The sequence below is a fragment of the Mustela erminea genome, chromosome 1 (assembly GCF_009829155.1).
Source record: "Mustela erminea isolate mMusErm1 chromosome 1, mMusErm1.Pri, whole genome shotgun sequence".
Classification (NCBI taxonomy): domain Eukaryota; kingdom Metazoa; phylum Chordata; class Mammalia; order Carnivora; family Mustelidae; genus Mustela; species Mustela erminea.
Window position 1 is genome coordinate 198058542 of NC_045614.1, and position 19321 is coordinate 198077862.

Sequence of the window (19321 nt, forward strand, 5' to 3'; positions counted from 1 at the left end):
ATGTTAATACTACACCCAAAACAATATTTCTTTGAATTTAGCACGTAATGAAAAAGTCAACATAGTTTTTCATGATTTATTTGTTTTCAAAGTTATTTTTAAAGAGGTACAATGACAGGGGTGCCTGGGTGGCTCAGTGGGTTAAGTCTCCGGCTTTGGCTCAGGTCATGATCTCAGGGTCCTGGGATCAAGACCTAAACCTGGCTCTCTGCTCAGCAGGGAGCCTGCTTTCCTCTCTCTGCCTGCCTCTCTGCCTACTTGTGATTGCTCTATCAAATTAATAAATACGATCTTAGAAAAAAAAATAAAAATAAAAGAAAGAGGTACAATGACATATGTCTAGAGTTTGCCTTTCGTTAGTTGGATCAGGACTCCTTCCTTCTATTCTTATGGCCAGTTTTCCTTGTGTGAATATGTAATTTTCATTGATATTTCTGGGTAGTTTATTCACTATTAAAATATAACTACTTTAATTAAATATTTCTTCTAAGATACAATGGCAGCGAAAAGTACTATCAGTAAACATTGCAGAATAAAACGAGTTCGTATCTACAGTAGCAATGTGATTTTACCAGTATAGTAGCACAGTGAAATGGCAGATGCCTTCTCGGTTATAAGTTGTATCTTCATTTGAGAATAATTAAGGTGCCTACATTTAAATAATCAATGACAGAACTACTGTCTTATTTATGTGTAGTAAACATTATTAATATTGAGTATTAATATTGACGCTCAGCTATGATTTAATATGAGGCAACTATTTAGAAATGTTTTATACAGATTTTAGCCATTCTTTGTCTTGTATCAAAGTAATTTTTTGTAGATAATTTGTAATGACTTTGTGTAAATCTTGCATTAATTATTTTCTCTTTTTTTTTTCTTTCCTACTGTCACTTTTTTCTTTTTCTTGACTTTCATTATGTAAACTTACTCTTTTCTTCTTTAATTATTTTACTCTTACTCTGTTTTCAAAAACAATTTCCGTCATGCAGATAAATGCTGTGAAGCGAATAAAGGTGAAAACAGAAGCAAGTCATGGCAGCTGAATGCTGCTGGGTTTTCTTTCATTCTAGCCATAAGTTTGTCTTGGATGTTTTAATGTTGTTATATGATATTTCCTTTTATGCCCTGCAAATTTACAAGGCTAATCTGAAATTATGATAAAAGGTTTTCTATGGTCCAACTAATTATGCATGTATCTTCACCCATGAACAATTAGCCTATTTTTCCCTTCCCCAAATTGTCAAACTTTAAAGTAGATAATTTGTCCGAAAATCACTGAAAGAAAGAGAATCAGGATTGTTTCTTCCAGGATACAGTTCACTGAATAATTTGCTTCATTCTAAAGTTTCCTTTAATTTCTGAAGTTGACCTTGTTAAATATCATGTCACTTTTACTTGGAACGTAAGCATTTGCTGCATCTAACCTCTTTTATTTGATTATTTTGCAAATCTAATTCAATATCCATGAGCATACATTGTACAATTAGTAATTTTATTATGTAGAATTGTGGATCTTTTATGTTGGTTTAAAATGTTATCCTTTAAAATTTAAGTTTCTAACTTTATGGACATTTATAAAACTTCATAGTGTTTACCATTTATATAAAACATAACCCTGATAACTTTTATTATATTAGATGTGTACCCCTATTGTGCTGCCTATTTTTCTTTTAATGACCTAAAATGTCATAAGGAATAAAAGTGGAAGAATTTCTTCTTTTAAATTTGAACACCAATTTTAAAGTATCCATTTTTTATTATGTGAAAATATCTCTCTGCAGTTGTTCCAAAGTAAATAATAAAGTTTTAATGTGTTTAAAAAGTGGCACCCTGTTCACTGGATAAGGACTGTACTGTGAACGGGCATCAGCTTCTCTTACCTACTTCTTGAGAGAAGATGAACTTGAGGTGAGAAGGAAGTATTACTACATTCCATTTTTCAGAGGAAGCTGGATTTGAGGGAGTATCATGAGTAACGATTTCAATTTTGACATTTTCATTCATTAGGAAATAAGAAAAGTGTTTTGTGCTTTTTACTCTCAAACACATTCTTCAAATGATTCTTAACACTCCTTCAGGACAATTAGAAAACAATCAGATTTATGTATATCACAAGAGTGACCATACCTATCTGGTAAATTAAATGATTGGATTCTGGGCTTTGAGAGTGTCCCTCATCAAAAACTATTTATTTTGCTGCATGAAAGCATTTTCTTATTCTTTAAAAAAAAAAAAAAAAAAAAAAGCTACAGGATCCTATTACGTAAGACGTAACGCTAGACTTCTCCTTAGTAGTCTGTTTTCTTTATCTTTTCTAAATTCTGCTAGGCACTGCTGTCCTTTCTTCTGACCTAGCAATGGACCCTTTAGAATCCAAAAGTAATCCGTCCACAGATTAAACACTTTTCTATTTCCTTCCCTTTTCTTCTGCTGAGACAAAGGGACTCCCAGACTTGAGCACGATGGAACTCTAACCTGCTTATGGAGAATGTTTTGTTTTTAAAATCACCATGGCAGGGGTATCTTAGTCAGTTAAGCATCTCCCTTCAGCTCAGGTTATGATCCTGGGTTCCTGGGATTGATCCCACATTGCTCAGTGCGAATCCTGCTTCTCCTTCTGCACACCCTCCACTTGTGTTCTCTTTCTCTCTCTCTCTTAAAGAAAGAAATGAAATGAAATGAAACAAAATTACCACAGCCAACTTTTTTTTTTTTTTTTTGATTAAAGAACTAATTATAAGTGCATGTTATATTCCAGGAGGTCTGTATTTGGAGAGGATATGTAGACTGGTTGGCTACTAATAACCAGAAAGTGCTGGGAAATAAAAGAGTGCCAATAACTCCTGTTATTATTTCCTGTTCACTATAACCTGCCTGAATCTTTCCAATAAGACAAAGGCTTCCACGAGATTTATGCAGAAATTACTTTGACATAGTATATGATAGAAAATGCTTTTGTGGAGAACATGGAATATGGATTTCATAGGATAACATAGCTGATTTTTAAAAATTTAATATTCTATGACTTAAGGTCACCAACAGTGATATGATGAATACTCAAAGTCAGGTTTACATGGTACTTAAAGTGATATTTTGACAGTTGAGAAAATAATCTCAAATGAAAATTTTATTGTCTCACAGAATTATTTACATTTAACAAATTCTTCACTTAGTTTTTATAAACACTTAAGTACAGAACAAGTTTTTAATCCTGAAATTAATAAGCAATGTATCACTTGACCAAATGTTTATGCTTAGAAGAACAGTTATTTTGCAGTGCTGAGAAATGTGTAAATTCTTGAAAATAGATCCTCAGACATCTTAAAATACAGGTTCTGTGCTTTGGTTTATTTCTACAAGAAATAGGAAAGCACAAAACTCTGAACAGCACAGCTATAACATTTCGATAATTGAGACCTTAGAGATTATAAATTACCTTCTTAGATTTTTTTAAAATCTTAATAATATGTAAGTTTTGCTACTAAATTATCATTTTTATTATTTGAGTTTTAGTTTTGTTATATGCAACCATGTAATCGGACCCTGCTGTTTAGTCTAATTAGTATCTACCTGTGGGTATAAATGAATGTGATTGTTGGTAAACAAAACATAAAAATTCAACTTTTTTTAAGTCTCTCCTTCATATCATCCAGTGATTTTTTTTCAACCAATAAATTCTTAAATAAAATCCTGTGTCTAATATGTATAAAATATGAACTTGTGTGTTATGGTGAGTTTTCTGTTAACCATTACATGTAACGTGTCTGTGTCCGCAGATATGTAGATCATATCTCTGAATGTTAAATCATTCCAGAAATTTGAGTATCCTCTACCAGTTACTAAGTTAGTTGATTTGCTTGAGGATGATTGCTGCAATTCCACGTGCAGATCAGGATTAATTTCGTCTATAATCGTGGATATTTCCTTTTTTCTCCTCCTCGCTCTTGCCTGGTTTGTCTTCTTTTCTTCTTTTATTATTTACGCTTCTGGTTTCTCTACTCCAAACCAAACTCTGTAATTATTTACCAAATCACTAGAAGGCTCACCTATACCATGTGCCAGATGTGCTAACTGAGTATGGCTAGAAGGTAGCAGAAAATTCTTTTCTAGCAAACTTCTTGTGTGGAGAATCGCAGGTCAATTTCCACTTTGCATTCTCTCTCCTCCTATTAGTCATTGAAAATAATGACATTTTATAAATGCTATTCATACTATTCCAAAAACATGACACAAACGAACATATGTATATCCATTTGTGGTAGACGTGGATAAGATTAAAATGTCTTACAGCTTATTTTTAAAAATTTCTTTCCTTTAGCCAAAATATCTTAAGTATTTCAAAACAGTAAATAAATAAATATATTTTAGACACTGGATTAAAAATTTATGTATGTAATTTTAATTAGACATATAAAATGAATACATGCCTAAATAACTTAATTGAAAATAGTTTTCACTATTTAAATATACAGCAGGTTTTTTTTAATTAAGAATTAAAGGGTCACCTGGGTGGCTCAGTGGTTTAAAGCCTCTGCCTTCAGCTCAGGTCATGGTCTCAGGGTCCTGGAATTGAGCCCCGCATCAGGCTCTCTGCTCAGCAGGGAGCCTGCTTTCCCCTCTCTCTGCCTGCCTCTCTGCCTACTTGTGATCTCTGTCTGACAACTAAATAAATAAAAGCTTTAAAAAAAAAAGAAGAAATAAATTAAGAACTAAAAATACAAGTATGCACAGAAGTTCATAAGTTATACAATTCAGGTCAATTTGGAAGCCATTATAATTTAACTGAAATATATTCCATGTAAGAATGGTGACTTATCATATTTAATTTAAAACTGAAATAAGGAAAATTCTACAGTAGTTTCAACTTAGAACATTTGGATTTGTGATTATTTAGTTATAGTCAAAAAAAAGAGTGTGCAAGAAATAATTAATCTTTTTTGGGACAGGATGAATTCTATTAGACATCTGAAAACTATTGTATTTATTAATACGGTATACCTAAACTGGGAATGGAAAAATAAATTTTAGATTTACAAATGATTTTAGTGATTTAAGATAGATATTTATATATCAACAGTAGAATCATTAAGTTTGTTCAGGTCTAGTTTTCAAGAAGAGTTAGCTCATGTTACTTGTAACAACACTTTCAGTTTTGAAGTAGTTAGGCAATCTCTCTTCTCATATAAAATTATCGGAAAATTTCTACCTGTTTATTTTTGGTTATGACATTAACTGCATTAAGAACTTTAAATAGTGTGTTACAGTGCTACCTAAATTAAATGTCATTTATAATTTTCTTTTGCCCTTATGTATTATAATTTTACTTATCATGAAGGTTGTATCCACATGTGTCATTTAATGTATTTTATTATGACTCAAATCTGTGAGGTGTAATATCCTTTAAACAACCTTTGAATAGGTACGAATTAAGTAGGTTCTCTCTTATATTAGCTTTTTTCCTTCCTTCCTTCCTTCCTTCCTTCCTTCCTTCCTTCCAATTTATTCTTTCTAATATTCTCTCTCCCTTCCATTCCTTTCATTCCCCCTCTTTGTCTCTCTTCCTGGGCTCTTCTCTCTCTTTCCCAACCCCCTCCAGCCTTCTATCCCTTTCTCTCAATTTCTGCCCATGAATAAATAGGGTTTATTTTTTCTATTTCTTTTTCATTAATCACTGTTAAATCTTAAAGTCTTACAATTTGTGCTATGGATATATGTCCTAAAACCTTCAGAAAGACTAATTCACTGAAGGGATAGCTCATATTTGCATACTTTAAATTATGGGAGCTGCAAATATTCTACAAATTGCCCTTGAAATTATCTCAATATGCATTGAAATTGGTAAAAATTCCATTCCCAGCTGATTATGTCGTAAATAATAAAAAGAATTATTTAATCACTGTTATTACTTGATAGTTTATCTTAGAATCCATAAGGTATTACCACAGTAAATTTTAGGACCTAACTAAAGGAAAAAAATCTTTCTAACCTCTCCTTAACCTGATCTCTTCTGTATTACCATCTAAATGGGTAGAGTTAACATTTTAAAGTTACCACTTTTTTTAACTTTTAAATATAAAGCTGTAGTATTATCTCTTTTTAATTTATTGTACTTAAAAACTTGATGAAATACATAAAGGTTATAATAGCATCTTGACAGCTTCTCAATTTTTACCTAAGGCAAACAACTTCAGTAAACTTAAATTTAATTGTTCTGCCATAAAGACAGAGATAAGAGTGTGATATCAATGCTGTGTTTTCCAAATACCTTTGGTTTTATTATCTTCATAATATGAGCCAGATAAAGATTTTCTGATAGTAATCCATTCTTCTTTTATGGCTATTAATTAATTTTAAAGCCTAAATTGAAAGAAAAATCGAAACAGCTAAGGAACACACATATGTTCAAGAGTTCTATTATTATATCTGTGCTGATCTGAACTGCAACTGATGTCCTTATGGCTCTGTTGGTAGACTATTATTTTACCTAATTTTTAAAGAAAGGTTGATTCAAGTAGACTCAAATTTCATTTTAAGTGTGAATTAATTAAATGTATTTTTAGTTATAATGTAAAGTTTCTTAATTTGTATATGTTCAAATTCAATTAACTTATTCTTTATTATTCCATTTTAACTAATGAAAATGCAAAGTAACATATTTATAAGCATTGCATAATATTAAGAGATAGCATCTTTTTCTTAATTATACCATATTTATTTTTATTATATACTTGTACTAAATGGGCACTATGAAATAAATCTCCTAGTTAATCTTTTTTTTAAATGCAAGCAATTAAAAATTACTGTTTTAAGTAATCTCCATGATTCATGAACTTCTTTAAGAATATTTTATCTCACATCTTTCACTGATTTTATGTATAACACTTGTGTTTTAAAGTGACAATTTCTGATCATTTTAATTGCATTTGCTTTCATCATGGCTTATTTTCTTGAAAAAAATGTATGTTATAAATGTATTGTCTTCAGTATCATCTCTTATTTAAAACCCTCAACATAATATCCAGCACTATGTGTAATCCTATGCATGTGTTTCATAGTAAATTAAATGTCATTTTATTTTCTGTACCTCTGTGTCTCCATTGTTGTAATAAAGAAAACTGAGGAAAAGCTTTGTTATATGTGTTTTCTTTATTACTGGTACAAATCTTTTCTGTCCTTGTTGTGTGTTTTCATTCCTAACTTGATCAAATCCAATATCACAGTGTAATAAACATACAATAATTGAGTGACTTCTATTTGGGACAAATAATTAAGATTCATATTGCAAAAATAATTTAGAAACACTACTAAATAGTGTTTCTTTCATAGTAAACTAGTTCCAAAGTCTTCTTACAAACTTCAGTGACAAGTAGGAGACCAAAATAGTCAGATTCTATCTCAATAACTAAATAATTTTAATAATGCAAGCTTTGTTAAGTAGTTTCCTTTGCTAGCAAAAGTTTAAAAAGGCAGATGTAAATGCTTAAAGAGATTTTTCAAATCTCTTTGATCAATGTATTACTGTAATTCAGTTTAAGCACCAATGGAATGAAATTGTAGAAAATTCCTAAGTTTTGCTGCTCAACCATGGACAAGGTTTGAAACAAAAATGATAGCTTCAGTTCTGTTTCTTAATGTGTGCTATGCCACATCCTGTGTGGAATATTTCCTTCTTTCCTCATAAAATCCCTCTGAAGTATCATTTCTCCCATATTTTAGAGGAGAATAGTGAGGTCTAAAGAAATTGAGTAGTTTACACAAAAAGTCATAATTAGCATCCAGGTCCAGGGCTCTTAATAAAACATTTTATTTCTCTCTTTGTTTTAGTACTGGACCTGGGTTCAAATGATAATTCTTTAATATGGAAATTATTCAATTGGTTTTTATAAAGTAAAAAATTGCTGACTTAGGTATGAATGCAGAAGTCTCTTAAATAATTATATCAAATGCTGCATTGTCAGATAATGAAATAGTATAGAAATTACAAAGGAGAAAAAGTTCACTTTTAAGATTTTCATTATTTTAAGGCACAATCGTTCTTATTCCAGAACAGCCCACCCTCAAATGTATATCTTAATCTATATCTCTCCCATCAAAACATATTTGTATATATTTCAATTAGTTTTTATGAAGTAAAAAACGTCGATGTAATATCTGTATTTTGTTATAATTTTTAAACTTCTTTCAATTGATTCAATAATTACAAAAGTTTTGTACATTGGGAGAGAAAGAAAGTTAAGTTTTCTTTGTTCTTGGTTTTGTTTTTCCTGAAACCCCTTGAAAGTGAGCTGGTATCAAATGGGAAGTATCTAGGAATCCTTGGATATTTGTAGAGTGATGTCATGGTGACTTTATGTTACTCTGTTACCTATATATTACTTCATTGTTTGGGGTCACTGTGAAAAAGCTAAAGAAATTTGAGTAAATGTATTCTAATATCCTAATCAATCCTGTTATCTTATTATGTCAACAAACTGAGGATCAGAGAAGCCCAATGATGACTAGTCATTGACTCAGCATTCCTTCTATCTTGTTTTATCAAATTACACTGAATCGGAGATGGCATAACTCAATCCCTAGTCTACAATTTATATCATCCTGTGTCTTTGACCTAGTTCCTTTGATTTCTTCTTGATTGCCTCATAAAAAAATCAATGTGGCTCAGGAAAGGCCATGTACTAACCAGCCACAGTTCCTTCCAGTAATCATGGTACTTCAACTGTTATAACCTTTCTCACTTTAATTCCTACACACAGAGCTACTTTCCCATGATCAGTGTAATAAACTTACATTCAGTTTACAGCCCCAAAAGAATATCAAATTAAATGTAATCACTTTATGATTTTTACACATTTTCTGAAAACATCTTATAAAATTACTATTTACATTGTTCATAGAAAGATCATTTTCTAATAGTATGAAGTAATATTTTTACATACTGGCTAATAAAAACATAACTAGATGGTTTTATATCAGCATCTGTCCCTTTCATTTTAAGAAATCAAAATAAACAGCTTGGAATCAGAATTTGCATCATGGCTATATCCTTTCTTCTCTACTGATTTCTCATTTATTATGACAAAGAGAAATAATTAAAATATTTAAAATTCATATTATAATAAATAGAGAATATTTTTTCCCGCTTAGATAAGGTTAACAAAAGTAAAAATCAGCTCTTCAAACTAGCATTTCTGTTTGAGAAATGCACGAACAACTTTCAATTTGCTATTGTTCCTATATAATTTCACAGAGGCTAAACTGGATGTATATGTTGCATGGAGGGTTAAATGCAAAACTCTGATGTTCTTCAAAAATGATAAGAAAAATATTCTCTTTGCAGTGCTTATTGGTGGAAAACAGAAAAAAAATATTGTGGCGTTTTTCTATGCTAGCCAGAGACTTACTGTTCCATCAGGTGGCTCAGACATGAAGGGAAGTTTACTTAAGGGAATAGAAATATTTCTCTACAGCAGAGTGTGGTCTAATTCATTGGTGGGTCCCCTCCTACCAAACCACAAAGCTAAAAATGTTTACAATTTTCCTGTGTGTCAGTCATCACTGAGGATGCCATTTTTTTTTTTTAATTATTAGAGGGCGTGAAAGATTGTTTATCGAATTTACAGACATTCCCAGTCGACCCAGACAATATAACCATTTACTGGAAGATTTTAAAGATACAATTCTGTATTTTTTCTCATTCTTAGATAGACTTTACCTTTTAGAGAAGTTTCAGGTTCACACCAAAATTGAGAGGAATGTCCAGAGTTCCTATATAATGCCTGCCCCAATACATGTATAGCACCCCCCATAATCAACATGGGAAGGATACATTTGTTACAGTCGGTCAATTTAGATTGACACCACTGACATCATTTTTACTCAGAGTCCAAAGTTGGTATTAGGATTTATTCTTGATGTTGTACATTATATGGGTTTTGATGAAGGCGTAATGAAATCTATCCACTATCATATCATTTTACAAAATAGTTTCATTGCCCTAAAAATCCTCTGTGTTCTGCCTATTCATCCCTCCTTCTCTCCTAACTAGCATTTCTGTTTGAGAAATGCACGAACAACTTTCAATTTGCTATTGTTCCTATATAATTTCACAGAGGCTAAACTGGATGTATATGTTGCATGGAGGGTTGCCCTAAAAATCCTCTGTGTTCTGCCTATTCATCCCTCCTTCTCTCCTAACTCCTGGCAACCACTGGTCTTTTTTTACAGTCTCTAAAACTTCTCCTTTTCCATCATGTCTATAGTTGGAATCATATATTACATAGCTTTTTCACATTGGCTTTTTTCACTTAATAATGAGCACTGAAGGTTCTTTCATGTTTTTCATGATGTGATGACTTATTTCTTTTTCACACTGAATAATATTCCATTGTCTGGATGTACCATAGTTTATCCATTTGCCCAGGGAAGGATACCTTAGATGTATTTTTAAAATATATTGAAAATCTGCACTCTTATTTTAGAGTTGAAGTATACAATACAATATACTATTTAGATGCCCTATATAATAATATACATTATAAGTGGTCTTATGTGTTTAGATGTTTAATTTTAATAATGTAACTCTTTAAAATCTATAACCCTAATGCAGAAATTGAAGTCTCTAAGATCCAATGCAATGAATGTCTAAAACTGAAAATTTTTCAAAACCTAATGTCATAAATTCTTTGGAAGATAATACCATATATTCATATTTTTCATCTATTTTCTTACATATTTATAAAATTCAAAGGTTTGTAGACTTAATAATTTCATAATAGATTAAACAGTTTGGAGTTTCAACAATTTAAAAATATAAATTATAATTTAATCCTATATGGGTAAGATTCAATTTTGTAAAACAGTGTTTAAGAAAAAAGGTATTTTTGGGGTTCCTGGGTGGTTTTGTCAGGAGAGCATCTAACTCTTGATTTTGTCTCAGGGTCTTGAGGTCAGGCCCCTTGTGGGACTCTGTGCTCAGTAGGGAATGTGCTTGTCTTTCTTTCTCTGTCCCCACCCAAGGCACCCACTCTCTCCTTCTCTCAAATTAATAAAATCTTAAAAAAAAAAAAAAGAACTAGAAAAAAGGTATTTTTCATTTGTGCAAAGAATTCTATTTTCTATTTATAGAATAGCTCTTTAATATTAACAGAAAAAAAAAAGAATTTTGCCAGTTAATGGTTAAACCAAGGGACTAAAGTTAAATTATTCAATTCTTCAACACTAGCTGATGTCTATTTTGGTCATATTAATTCCAGTCTAGGAAGGTTTTTTTCCTATAAGCCAATACAAACCTTCATTATCTTACAAGAAATACCCAAATCACTTTCAGCAAAGAAAACTGGACACATATCATAAAATTTAAACTGCATATGGAAAACATATGGAGTCAGTGAATAAATAAGGATAAATTTCAAAAGTAGCAGTTTGAATAAATATGACATATAAAATATTTTGTATCTCTTTCATTTTTTTGTGAAAGGGTCAGTGGTTTCTACTACGCAGGTACACTTAGCGATTTGAAATGTCATTGTAGTTAAGGGCATAGGTATTCTGTTGTGCAAGGACTTGAGGTATTTCACAATCTCTCATGGTTTATCATTGTACCAGATTTGTGAAACACTTACAAATATTCATTTCTAAAGTTTTCAGTTATTTGAAACATTTATCAAAAAAGTGCTGTTATCTATTAGTGTTTAGCCAACTTTTTAAAAAAAATTAACACATTTTTATTTCATTCTTTTTCTTATGTTAAATATATTATTTTAACTTTTTCTGAGAGTGTAACAGGTTTCCATCAACACTCCCATGGAACAATAATAACTTTATATTTTTGAGTGTTCCTTTTTATAGGGAATTGTTCCCAAAAGATAAATACTAAATATTTTAAAATATATTAATTTTTAAAATATATTAATGGACCCTCATTATCTAATCTTGAGTCAATCACTAATCACATGTTCTAGGATGAGTCTATTTCCTCACTGCTTCAAACATCAAGCAGGGATGGACAAGCCTGGGTGCATAATGGAAATGGGCATGGAATAGGAAAGAGGGAAGACTGACCAGACATTCTCAGCCATAGCCCAGGCCTCCTGTAGCTCCCTCCCTGCAACAGGATCTACTTTCCTATGTATCTCTAAGAACTCTCTGCCATCTTTTGGGAAAAGTCATTCTTGTGAGGTTTTGGTGGTGGTCGTGGTGGTTGTCAATTTTGGTTTGGGTGATTTGTTTATCTACTCGGTTGCAGGGTCCATTCTTACTAACTTGATCACTTTTATCACTTAACTCCAACCTGCACCCATCATACTCAATATCTCACCTCTAATATTTGTTTATCTATGCTAATGTCAAAACATGCCATTTATTTTCATACATCTCCATGTTTGTTCACAGCATGTTCTGACTGAAATAGACTCCTTTCATCACCTGGAAATTTTCTCATACTTCAATACTTTTCAAACATTGTCTTCTCTATCATGTCTTGCTTGACCACTAACTATTAATTTATATGCTTTTCCCACCTATCTGCTCAGGCCACACTAATTTTTACCACGAGTTAAGCAAACAGTTGCACTGCATTTCAGTTTCTAAGTTACATGTCTTATTCATCTCTCCCAATTCATATGAGTCCCCAGAGTAGAGAATTGTTTGCCTTTTTCATATTTGATCTTCACAACTGTTTGATAAAGTTTTTTAATAAAATTCTGCTAGAATAAAGGATGGTCCTGTATTTTTGCCCAATTTAGCCTTGGGCAAAAATATTTCTATAATATCAAAGGACTAGAAAATATTTTGAAAAGACAGTTAATTTATAATTTTGCCTTTGTGAACAAACTTATATAGGAAAAGACATTCTTAGGAAAGTATATAGAGTTTTATAATTATAAATACCATTTATATAATATACATGTTTACAATTTCCTTCCCATTACCAAACCTAATATCATCAATTAGCTAATTATCTTGCCCCAAATCAAATAGTAAACATAAATAAATAAATAGATAAATAAATAAAATAAATAAAAGTCTGGTTTATGTGTGCTGCTCTCTTAACTCACTTTCTCCCAAACAATACTTCCTAGTAGGGAGAAGGATTTGAAGGGAAATTTTGGATTATCATTTAGTTAACATATATGTCATATATATATACGTCATATATACATACATACATAAAAATAGTTATACATGTAAAGAACATTTTAACATGAGAATCAAAATAACTAAAAAAATGGAGACACAGTGCTAAGAAATAGGTAATGTATATAATACAACTTCACTCTCCTCCAAAGAAATTTTGTAGTAAGCAAGAAACCATCTACATCAATATTGCTTAACTGAGTGTACCTAGAAAAAATATGATCACCTTATTAAAATGTATTGAAAATAACTTGAGGACTTAAAACAGATGTAACCACAGTATGCCTTGTTAATATATTTGAATAATACTGAAAAATTATTGATGAATTTTACTTACAATATTTAAAATCTGAAAATTTCAGGGGCACCTGGATAGCACAGTAGGTTAAATGTCCAACTCTTGGTTTTGGCTCAAGTCATGATCACAGGGCTGTGAGATTGAGCTCTGAACTGGGCTCTAAGCTCAGCATGGAATCTGCATGAGCTTCTCTATCTCCCCCTCTATTCCTCTCCCCTCCCACCACATGCTCTGTCCCTCCTGCTCTCTCTAAAATAAATAAATATATATTTTTTTAAATCTGAAAATATCCCTTTTAAATTAATGTGTGGATTCACAAATAGTATTATCAAGGATTATCAAGTATTAATCTCTGACATGAACTTTTATAATTTGTTTTTAAATTATTGAGAGATCTCCCATAAACTCAATACATGCCCCTTTAATGTACAGCAAATTACTTGTAGGTGATCCTAAAAAATAAAAATATGTCAGACTAGTCACAATACACTTACAAATAGTGTAATTTCATACATTTATATACTTATCTCATAACTATAACTTTTCATTTTTATATATATTTTCCAAGATTTTGAATTTTAAAATTCTAAGATTCGTTTCCCAAAATGCAATCCTTTCTAAAAAAAAAACTCTGCAGTTTTCTTTTCCCTGGTAACAATGCTCTTTCACAGCCATACAAGATATTACTAGTACTGCATACTGTTTTTCTTAACATTGTTCATTGAAAACCACGTGCCTGAGGGACTCCTGGGTGGCTCAGTCATTAAGCACTTGCCTTTGGCTCTGGTCATTATACCAGGGTCCTAGGATTTAGCTCCACATCAGGATCCCTGCTCAGCAGGAAGCCTGCTTCTCTCTCTCCCACATCCTTCTCTTGCTGTCTCTTTCTGTAAAATAAACAGAATCTTAAGAAAGAAAGAAAGAAAGAAAGAAAGAAAGAAAGAAAGAAAGAAAGAGGAAAGTGCATGCCTGAAAATTCATGCTGTACCCGCAGATTTCATTTAGCTAGTTCACTAAGCAGTTAAATATCTGAATAATAAGAACTCAAGTGAACTTAAAAAGTTGCTAATGAGTGCATTTTGTCAGGAGTCTGAATGATGTAAATGATTTCATTATCTCATGAATACTAGATGCTGTCTAAAAGGGAACCAAATATGACAGAGAAAAGGTTAGAACACAAAAGAGGTACAGTCTTTATTTTAGGGAGGAGGTTTTGATTTGCTTAGAAATAATCTGTTGAAAGTTTCAATCTTACTTATTATTTCAGTGAAGACAAATGTGTCTAAAATACACAAAATAACTATAACAACAAAAGAAACAATAATGATAACAGCAACAACAAAAAAATCTGATGATGAGATAAAGAAGGCAAGTGAATTATGGAAGGGAATTAAAAAAAATAAATAAATAAAAATAAAGGAATATATTTTTATCCCAAACCAGGCAAAAGTCAGTTTCATCCGTCAGTGACAATAAGAGAATTTTTAATAATTCTTTTGCTTTCATTTATTTTAACATTACTCTTACAAAGATCGAGACAGCTTTTCATTTGACATACAGTAGTATGGGAATGACCAGAAAGATAACTTGCTATATGAATAACAATTAAAAAAGGAATGATATTTAACCATGTTGAGTTCTAGTCACAGTGAAATGCACGTCTAAAACCGGAAGAATGAAAATGATCTAAAACCTTAGACCTTAATAAAGATAATTTATCAAAAACAATAATAAAAATTCACTTGTAAACTGTAAATATGAATTTACAATTATTTTTATGCATCATTGTTCATAAAGGTTAGCAAAATTGAAATGTTTAAGTTTCTAAAATCAAGGAATGTTGTGGGTAAAAGTGGAAAAGTTCTATTTTTTTAAAAGAAAGTACTATAAACAAGAAACAAAAATAAAAAGTTACTAAAACAAAGTGAGCATAAAGTAGTAAGTATAACACATGAAATAATAATGCATTTTTACGATGCTTTGGAATTCCCAAACTGTTTTCATAATATGATTCTCAAAGAATATTTTAGCTAGGATACATGAGAATTTTACCCACATTTTACCAATAATGTAACAATAAAATTGTAATCATGATTTAGTTATAGCTAATGCAGTGAGTGAACCACAAAATATGAACAATACATTGCTTTGCATTGTGTCTATCAAAGTATAAATATGTCATAAAATTTACCTGTTTATAATTTATATGAAAAACATCTATCTTAGGAGAGTACACTCCATTTTTTTCTGGATGTACGCAGAAGCAATAATAAAAGTACCTTAGAGGGTACAAAGAGTATAAAATCCAATTACAGTGGCTCTTGAATTTGCTGCTTGATTTTTAAATTTTTTAAATTAATGGAAAATGGTATTTTTAATCCTCTTTGCTGAGGCAATTTGTAACAATGTCCTCCTTCTTTCTAATTAATACAGTTATTAACCAGACACTGGAAACCTTAGAAGTCCAAACCTTTATTTCAAACAGGGCAATTAAATATGAATTAAAATGGAATAGATCCATCAATTCAAGAATGAACACCAGGCACCATAAATGCAGGAGGCCCATGGTCATGACACAGAGAGAAATGTGGTATTTGGAGAAATGGAAATAGTATGAGATATTGTGTTCAGACTGAAATATCTGTGGTTTTAACACTTCCCTTTTAACAGCGAATTTTATAATATGAATAAATCAAAACTTACTTTTTAAATTTGTGATTATGTCTACCAAGCTGACCTGAAAGTCATGTTTTTTTCAAATATACATATATTTTTGTTTCTATTTATTTATTTATTTCTATGTTTTTACTATGTTATGTTATTCACTATACAGTATATCATTAGTTTTTGAAGTAGTGTTCCATGATTCATTGTGTATAGTGCTCCATGCAATATGTGCCCTCCTTAATACTGTCAGTGCTCCATGCAATATGTGCCCTCCTTAATACTGTCCACCAGGCTCACACAGCCTGCCCCTCTCCCCTCTAAAACCCTCAGTTTGTTTCACAGATTTCATGGTCTCTCATGGTTCGTCTCCCCCTTTAACCTCCCCCCCCTTCATGTTTCCCTTCCTTCTCCTAATGTTTGGAATGATTTTTTTCTAAATGACTGAAATACATAAATATCACATTTACACATGCCTGATTCCCCATTTAGTTTAGATGAAAGAAGACTATCAAGTCCAAAGACACATCTCACATGATTTAGGTTCTGTTTAACAAGTCAGTGTTCCCAGTAGGGATTACAAAGCCTTATCATTGCATAATAAGACATTTCTCTTGAAATTGTAAAACTTACTAAAATTGTTAAACTTATTAAAACCTGTATAACTTCAAAAAAAATTTTTTTTAATTATTTTGTTGAACCAGTCTAGACCCTTGTCTCATTCCTATACTTTTGCGCTCCCTGCTACACTTTTTTTTTTTTTTTTAAGATTTTATTTATTTATTTGACAGACAGAGATCACAAGTAGGCAGAGAGACAGGCAGAGAGAGGGAGGGAAGCAGGCTCTGTGCTAAGCAGAGAGCCCCATGCGGGACTCAATCCCAGGACCCTGAGATCATGACCTGAGCAGAAGGCAGAGGCTTAACCCACTGAGCCGCCCAGGCACCCCTCTGCTACACCTTTTTATTCTTTGTTAATTTGGGGGATCCTAGGAGAAAATCACAAAACATAAATTTAATTTACCAATTTAAGATAATTCCCAAGTCTGTAAGTGACAGATAATTTTTTGAAAATAGCTCATCTAACAACACAATGACAAACTGTGTGAAATCCTTAAGGATGGTAGGTGGTTTTTAAATTAGTGCAATATCTTTTTTTTTAAGGATGCATTATCCTAGGGTGTGCCTTCTATAATGCAAGATTAACATTATCCTGGTGAAAGCCCTTACTATTCACTGTATGCCCTTGATAATATAAAAGTCTTACTCTTTTGTTCCTTGGCTGTGTTGTTTGGAAATTAATGAATAAAATTAAATTTTAGGAACTTGCATTTTTTAAGTAAAAAAAGACTTAAAAGAATGTATAAACCTAAAGATTTATGTTAATTTTTATTATTTCGATTTTAGCACATAACAGGAAGCCCATTTAGTTCTACACTAATTAGGCTGGTACTCAATGAAAGTTTGTGAAGCATAAATGGTTTGATAGTCCTTTTTTTTTTTTTTTTTTAAACTATGCAGCCACAAAGTCTTTAGATAATCCAGATGTCTGATTTTGAAGAGGCTGGGTATCATGGCTTAGATGGAACCCAGCTGCAAAAAGCTACTTGCTTCACCTCTTTTCAGATAAGACATATATATGTCACCATATATGTGAATGGATTTACACCCAGATTTTCCATAGATCCAACTGATGTTTGAAAGTGTGTTACTCTGAGCAGGATGAAGAAAGTATGTTTAAGCAGGAGAAAAGTATACCTACTGTGATTTTGGAGGATATAGTACCTAGAAATGTTATGAGAAACACCAAAAGGTTTTTGAATATCTTCTTGTCTTTATTTTTTATTTATTTATTTTTTTAAAAGATTTTATTTATTTATTTGACTGACAGAGATCACAAGTAGACAGAGACACAGGCAGAGAGAGGAGGAAGCAGGCTCCCCACTGAGCAGAGAGCCCAATGCGGAGCTCCATCCCAGGACCCTGGGATCTTGACCTGAGCCGAAGGCAGAGGCTTTAACACACTGAGGCACCCAGGCGCCCCTCTTCTTGTCTTTAATACACTGTTTACTTACTGATATTTAGGAATATCTCTTACAGAAATAACTACCACTATTCTGGGAGGAAAAATGAAATCTCCATTTTTAGGACCTATTAGATTAAAAACAAATTTTTTTTTCTTCGTGTTTTTATTACTTTTCCAATTCTGAAAGTCATTATTAATCTACTTGGAGACGATTATATGTACACATTGGAAAAATAAATAAATAAAATGCTAAACTATTTAAGGAGCCAAAACCAAGGCTGCTTTTATGAATATAGTATACAGATTTTTGAAAAACTAGTATTATCAAATGTAATAAATTTCATGGAAAATTAATTCAGTGTTTTAGTTGTGAGTTAATTTCTATAGCAGAAACATGAAGACATGAATGTGACAAATTTGTAATGAAGTTCTTTTTTCTTATTTTAATGTTTTGAGTTTATGTATTTATTTCACTTAGGATATGATTGCTTAAAGGTTGGGGACTTGTATTAGTTCAGCTTGCCAATTTATAAATTTCATGGGATAAAAAGGTTAGGTGGGAGGGAAATTATACAAATTCAGTCAGCCTGATTCTCCTATTTGCTTTCAATAATAAAATATATACCAAAAAATAGGTGTTTAAACTTTGTAATTCTTATTTTTTGTTAAATTCTAATATAAAATCCCCTTTTTCAAAGAGCAATAAAAAATGATCACTAAAAAGAGAGCTAATAGCAAAAATACATAAATAAATGACTTATATTGTTGTACATCATTTAAATAGTACTTCCTCCTCTAACAGTGTGGGGAAAAAATAGATATTTTCTGTAAGAAAACTATACATTTTAATTTATTTTACTATGTTATTCCTCTCTTGATTATTTGATGATCTACAAAATACATCTAACACAGGTATAAACAATATAAACCTGAAGTCAAATAGTCTTAATTTGTACTGACCTAATTTCAAGTGTTATCCTATGATTTAAGCCACAGTACTCTCCGGACCTCAGTTTCCTTATCTGTAAAGTAGAGCTGATAACATTGTTTTCTTGTGTAAGGGAGTTGTAAAAATTATCATAACATATCATTTATTGTAAAGCATATATGTAAATACTCTGGAAAGCTAAAAATGAAAAGTTGAACTTAAAATCCTTTAAATGATTGCTATGTTCAGTTTCAATTATTTCAATAATT

General features: G+C 31.4%; 1 protein-coding gene across 2 annotated transcripts in view; it reads left to right on the top strand.

Annotated features, from left to right (window-relative positions):
* Positions 1-19321, top strand: part of NCAM2 (neural cell adhesion molecule 2) — a 515285-nt gene that overhangs the window by 476292 nt on the left and 19672 nt on the right. Inside the window, exon 16 of one of the 2 annotated variants that reach the window (XM_032353033.1) lies at positions 993-2563. The exons of the other annotated variant lie outside the window; for it this stretch is intronic. Coding sequence (XP_032208924.1) covers positions 993-1099 — 107 coding nt within the window. The 3' untranslated portion in view covers positions 1100-2563. Of the gene's footprint in view, positions 1-992; positions 2564-19321 lie in introns of those variants that run through there. 2 annotated transcript variants of the gene reach the window in all.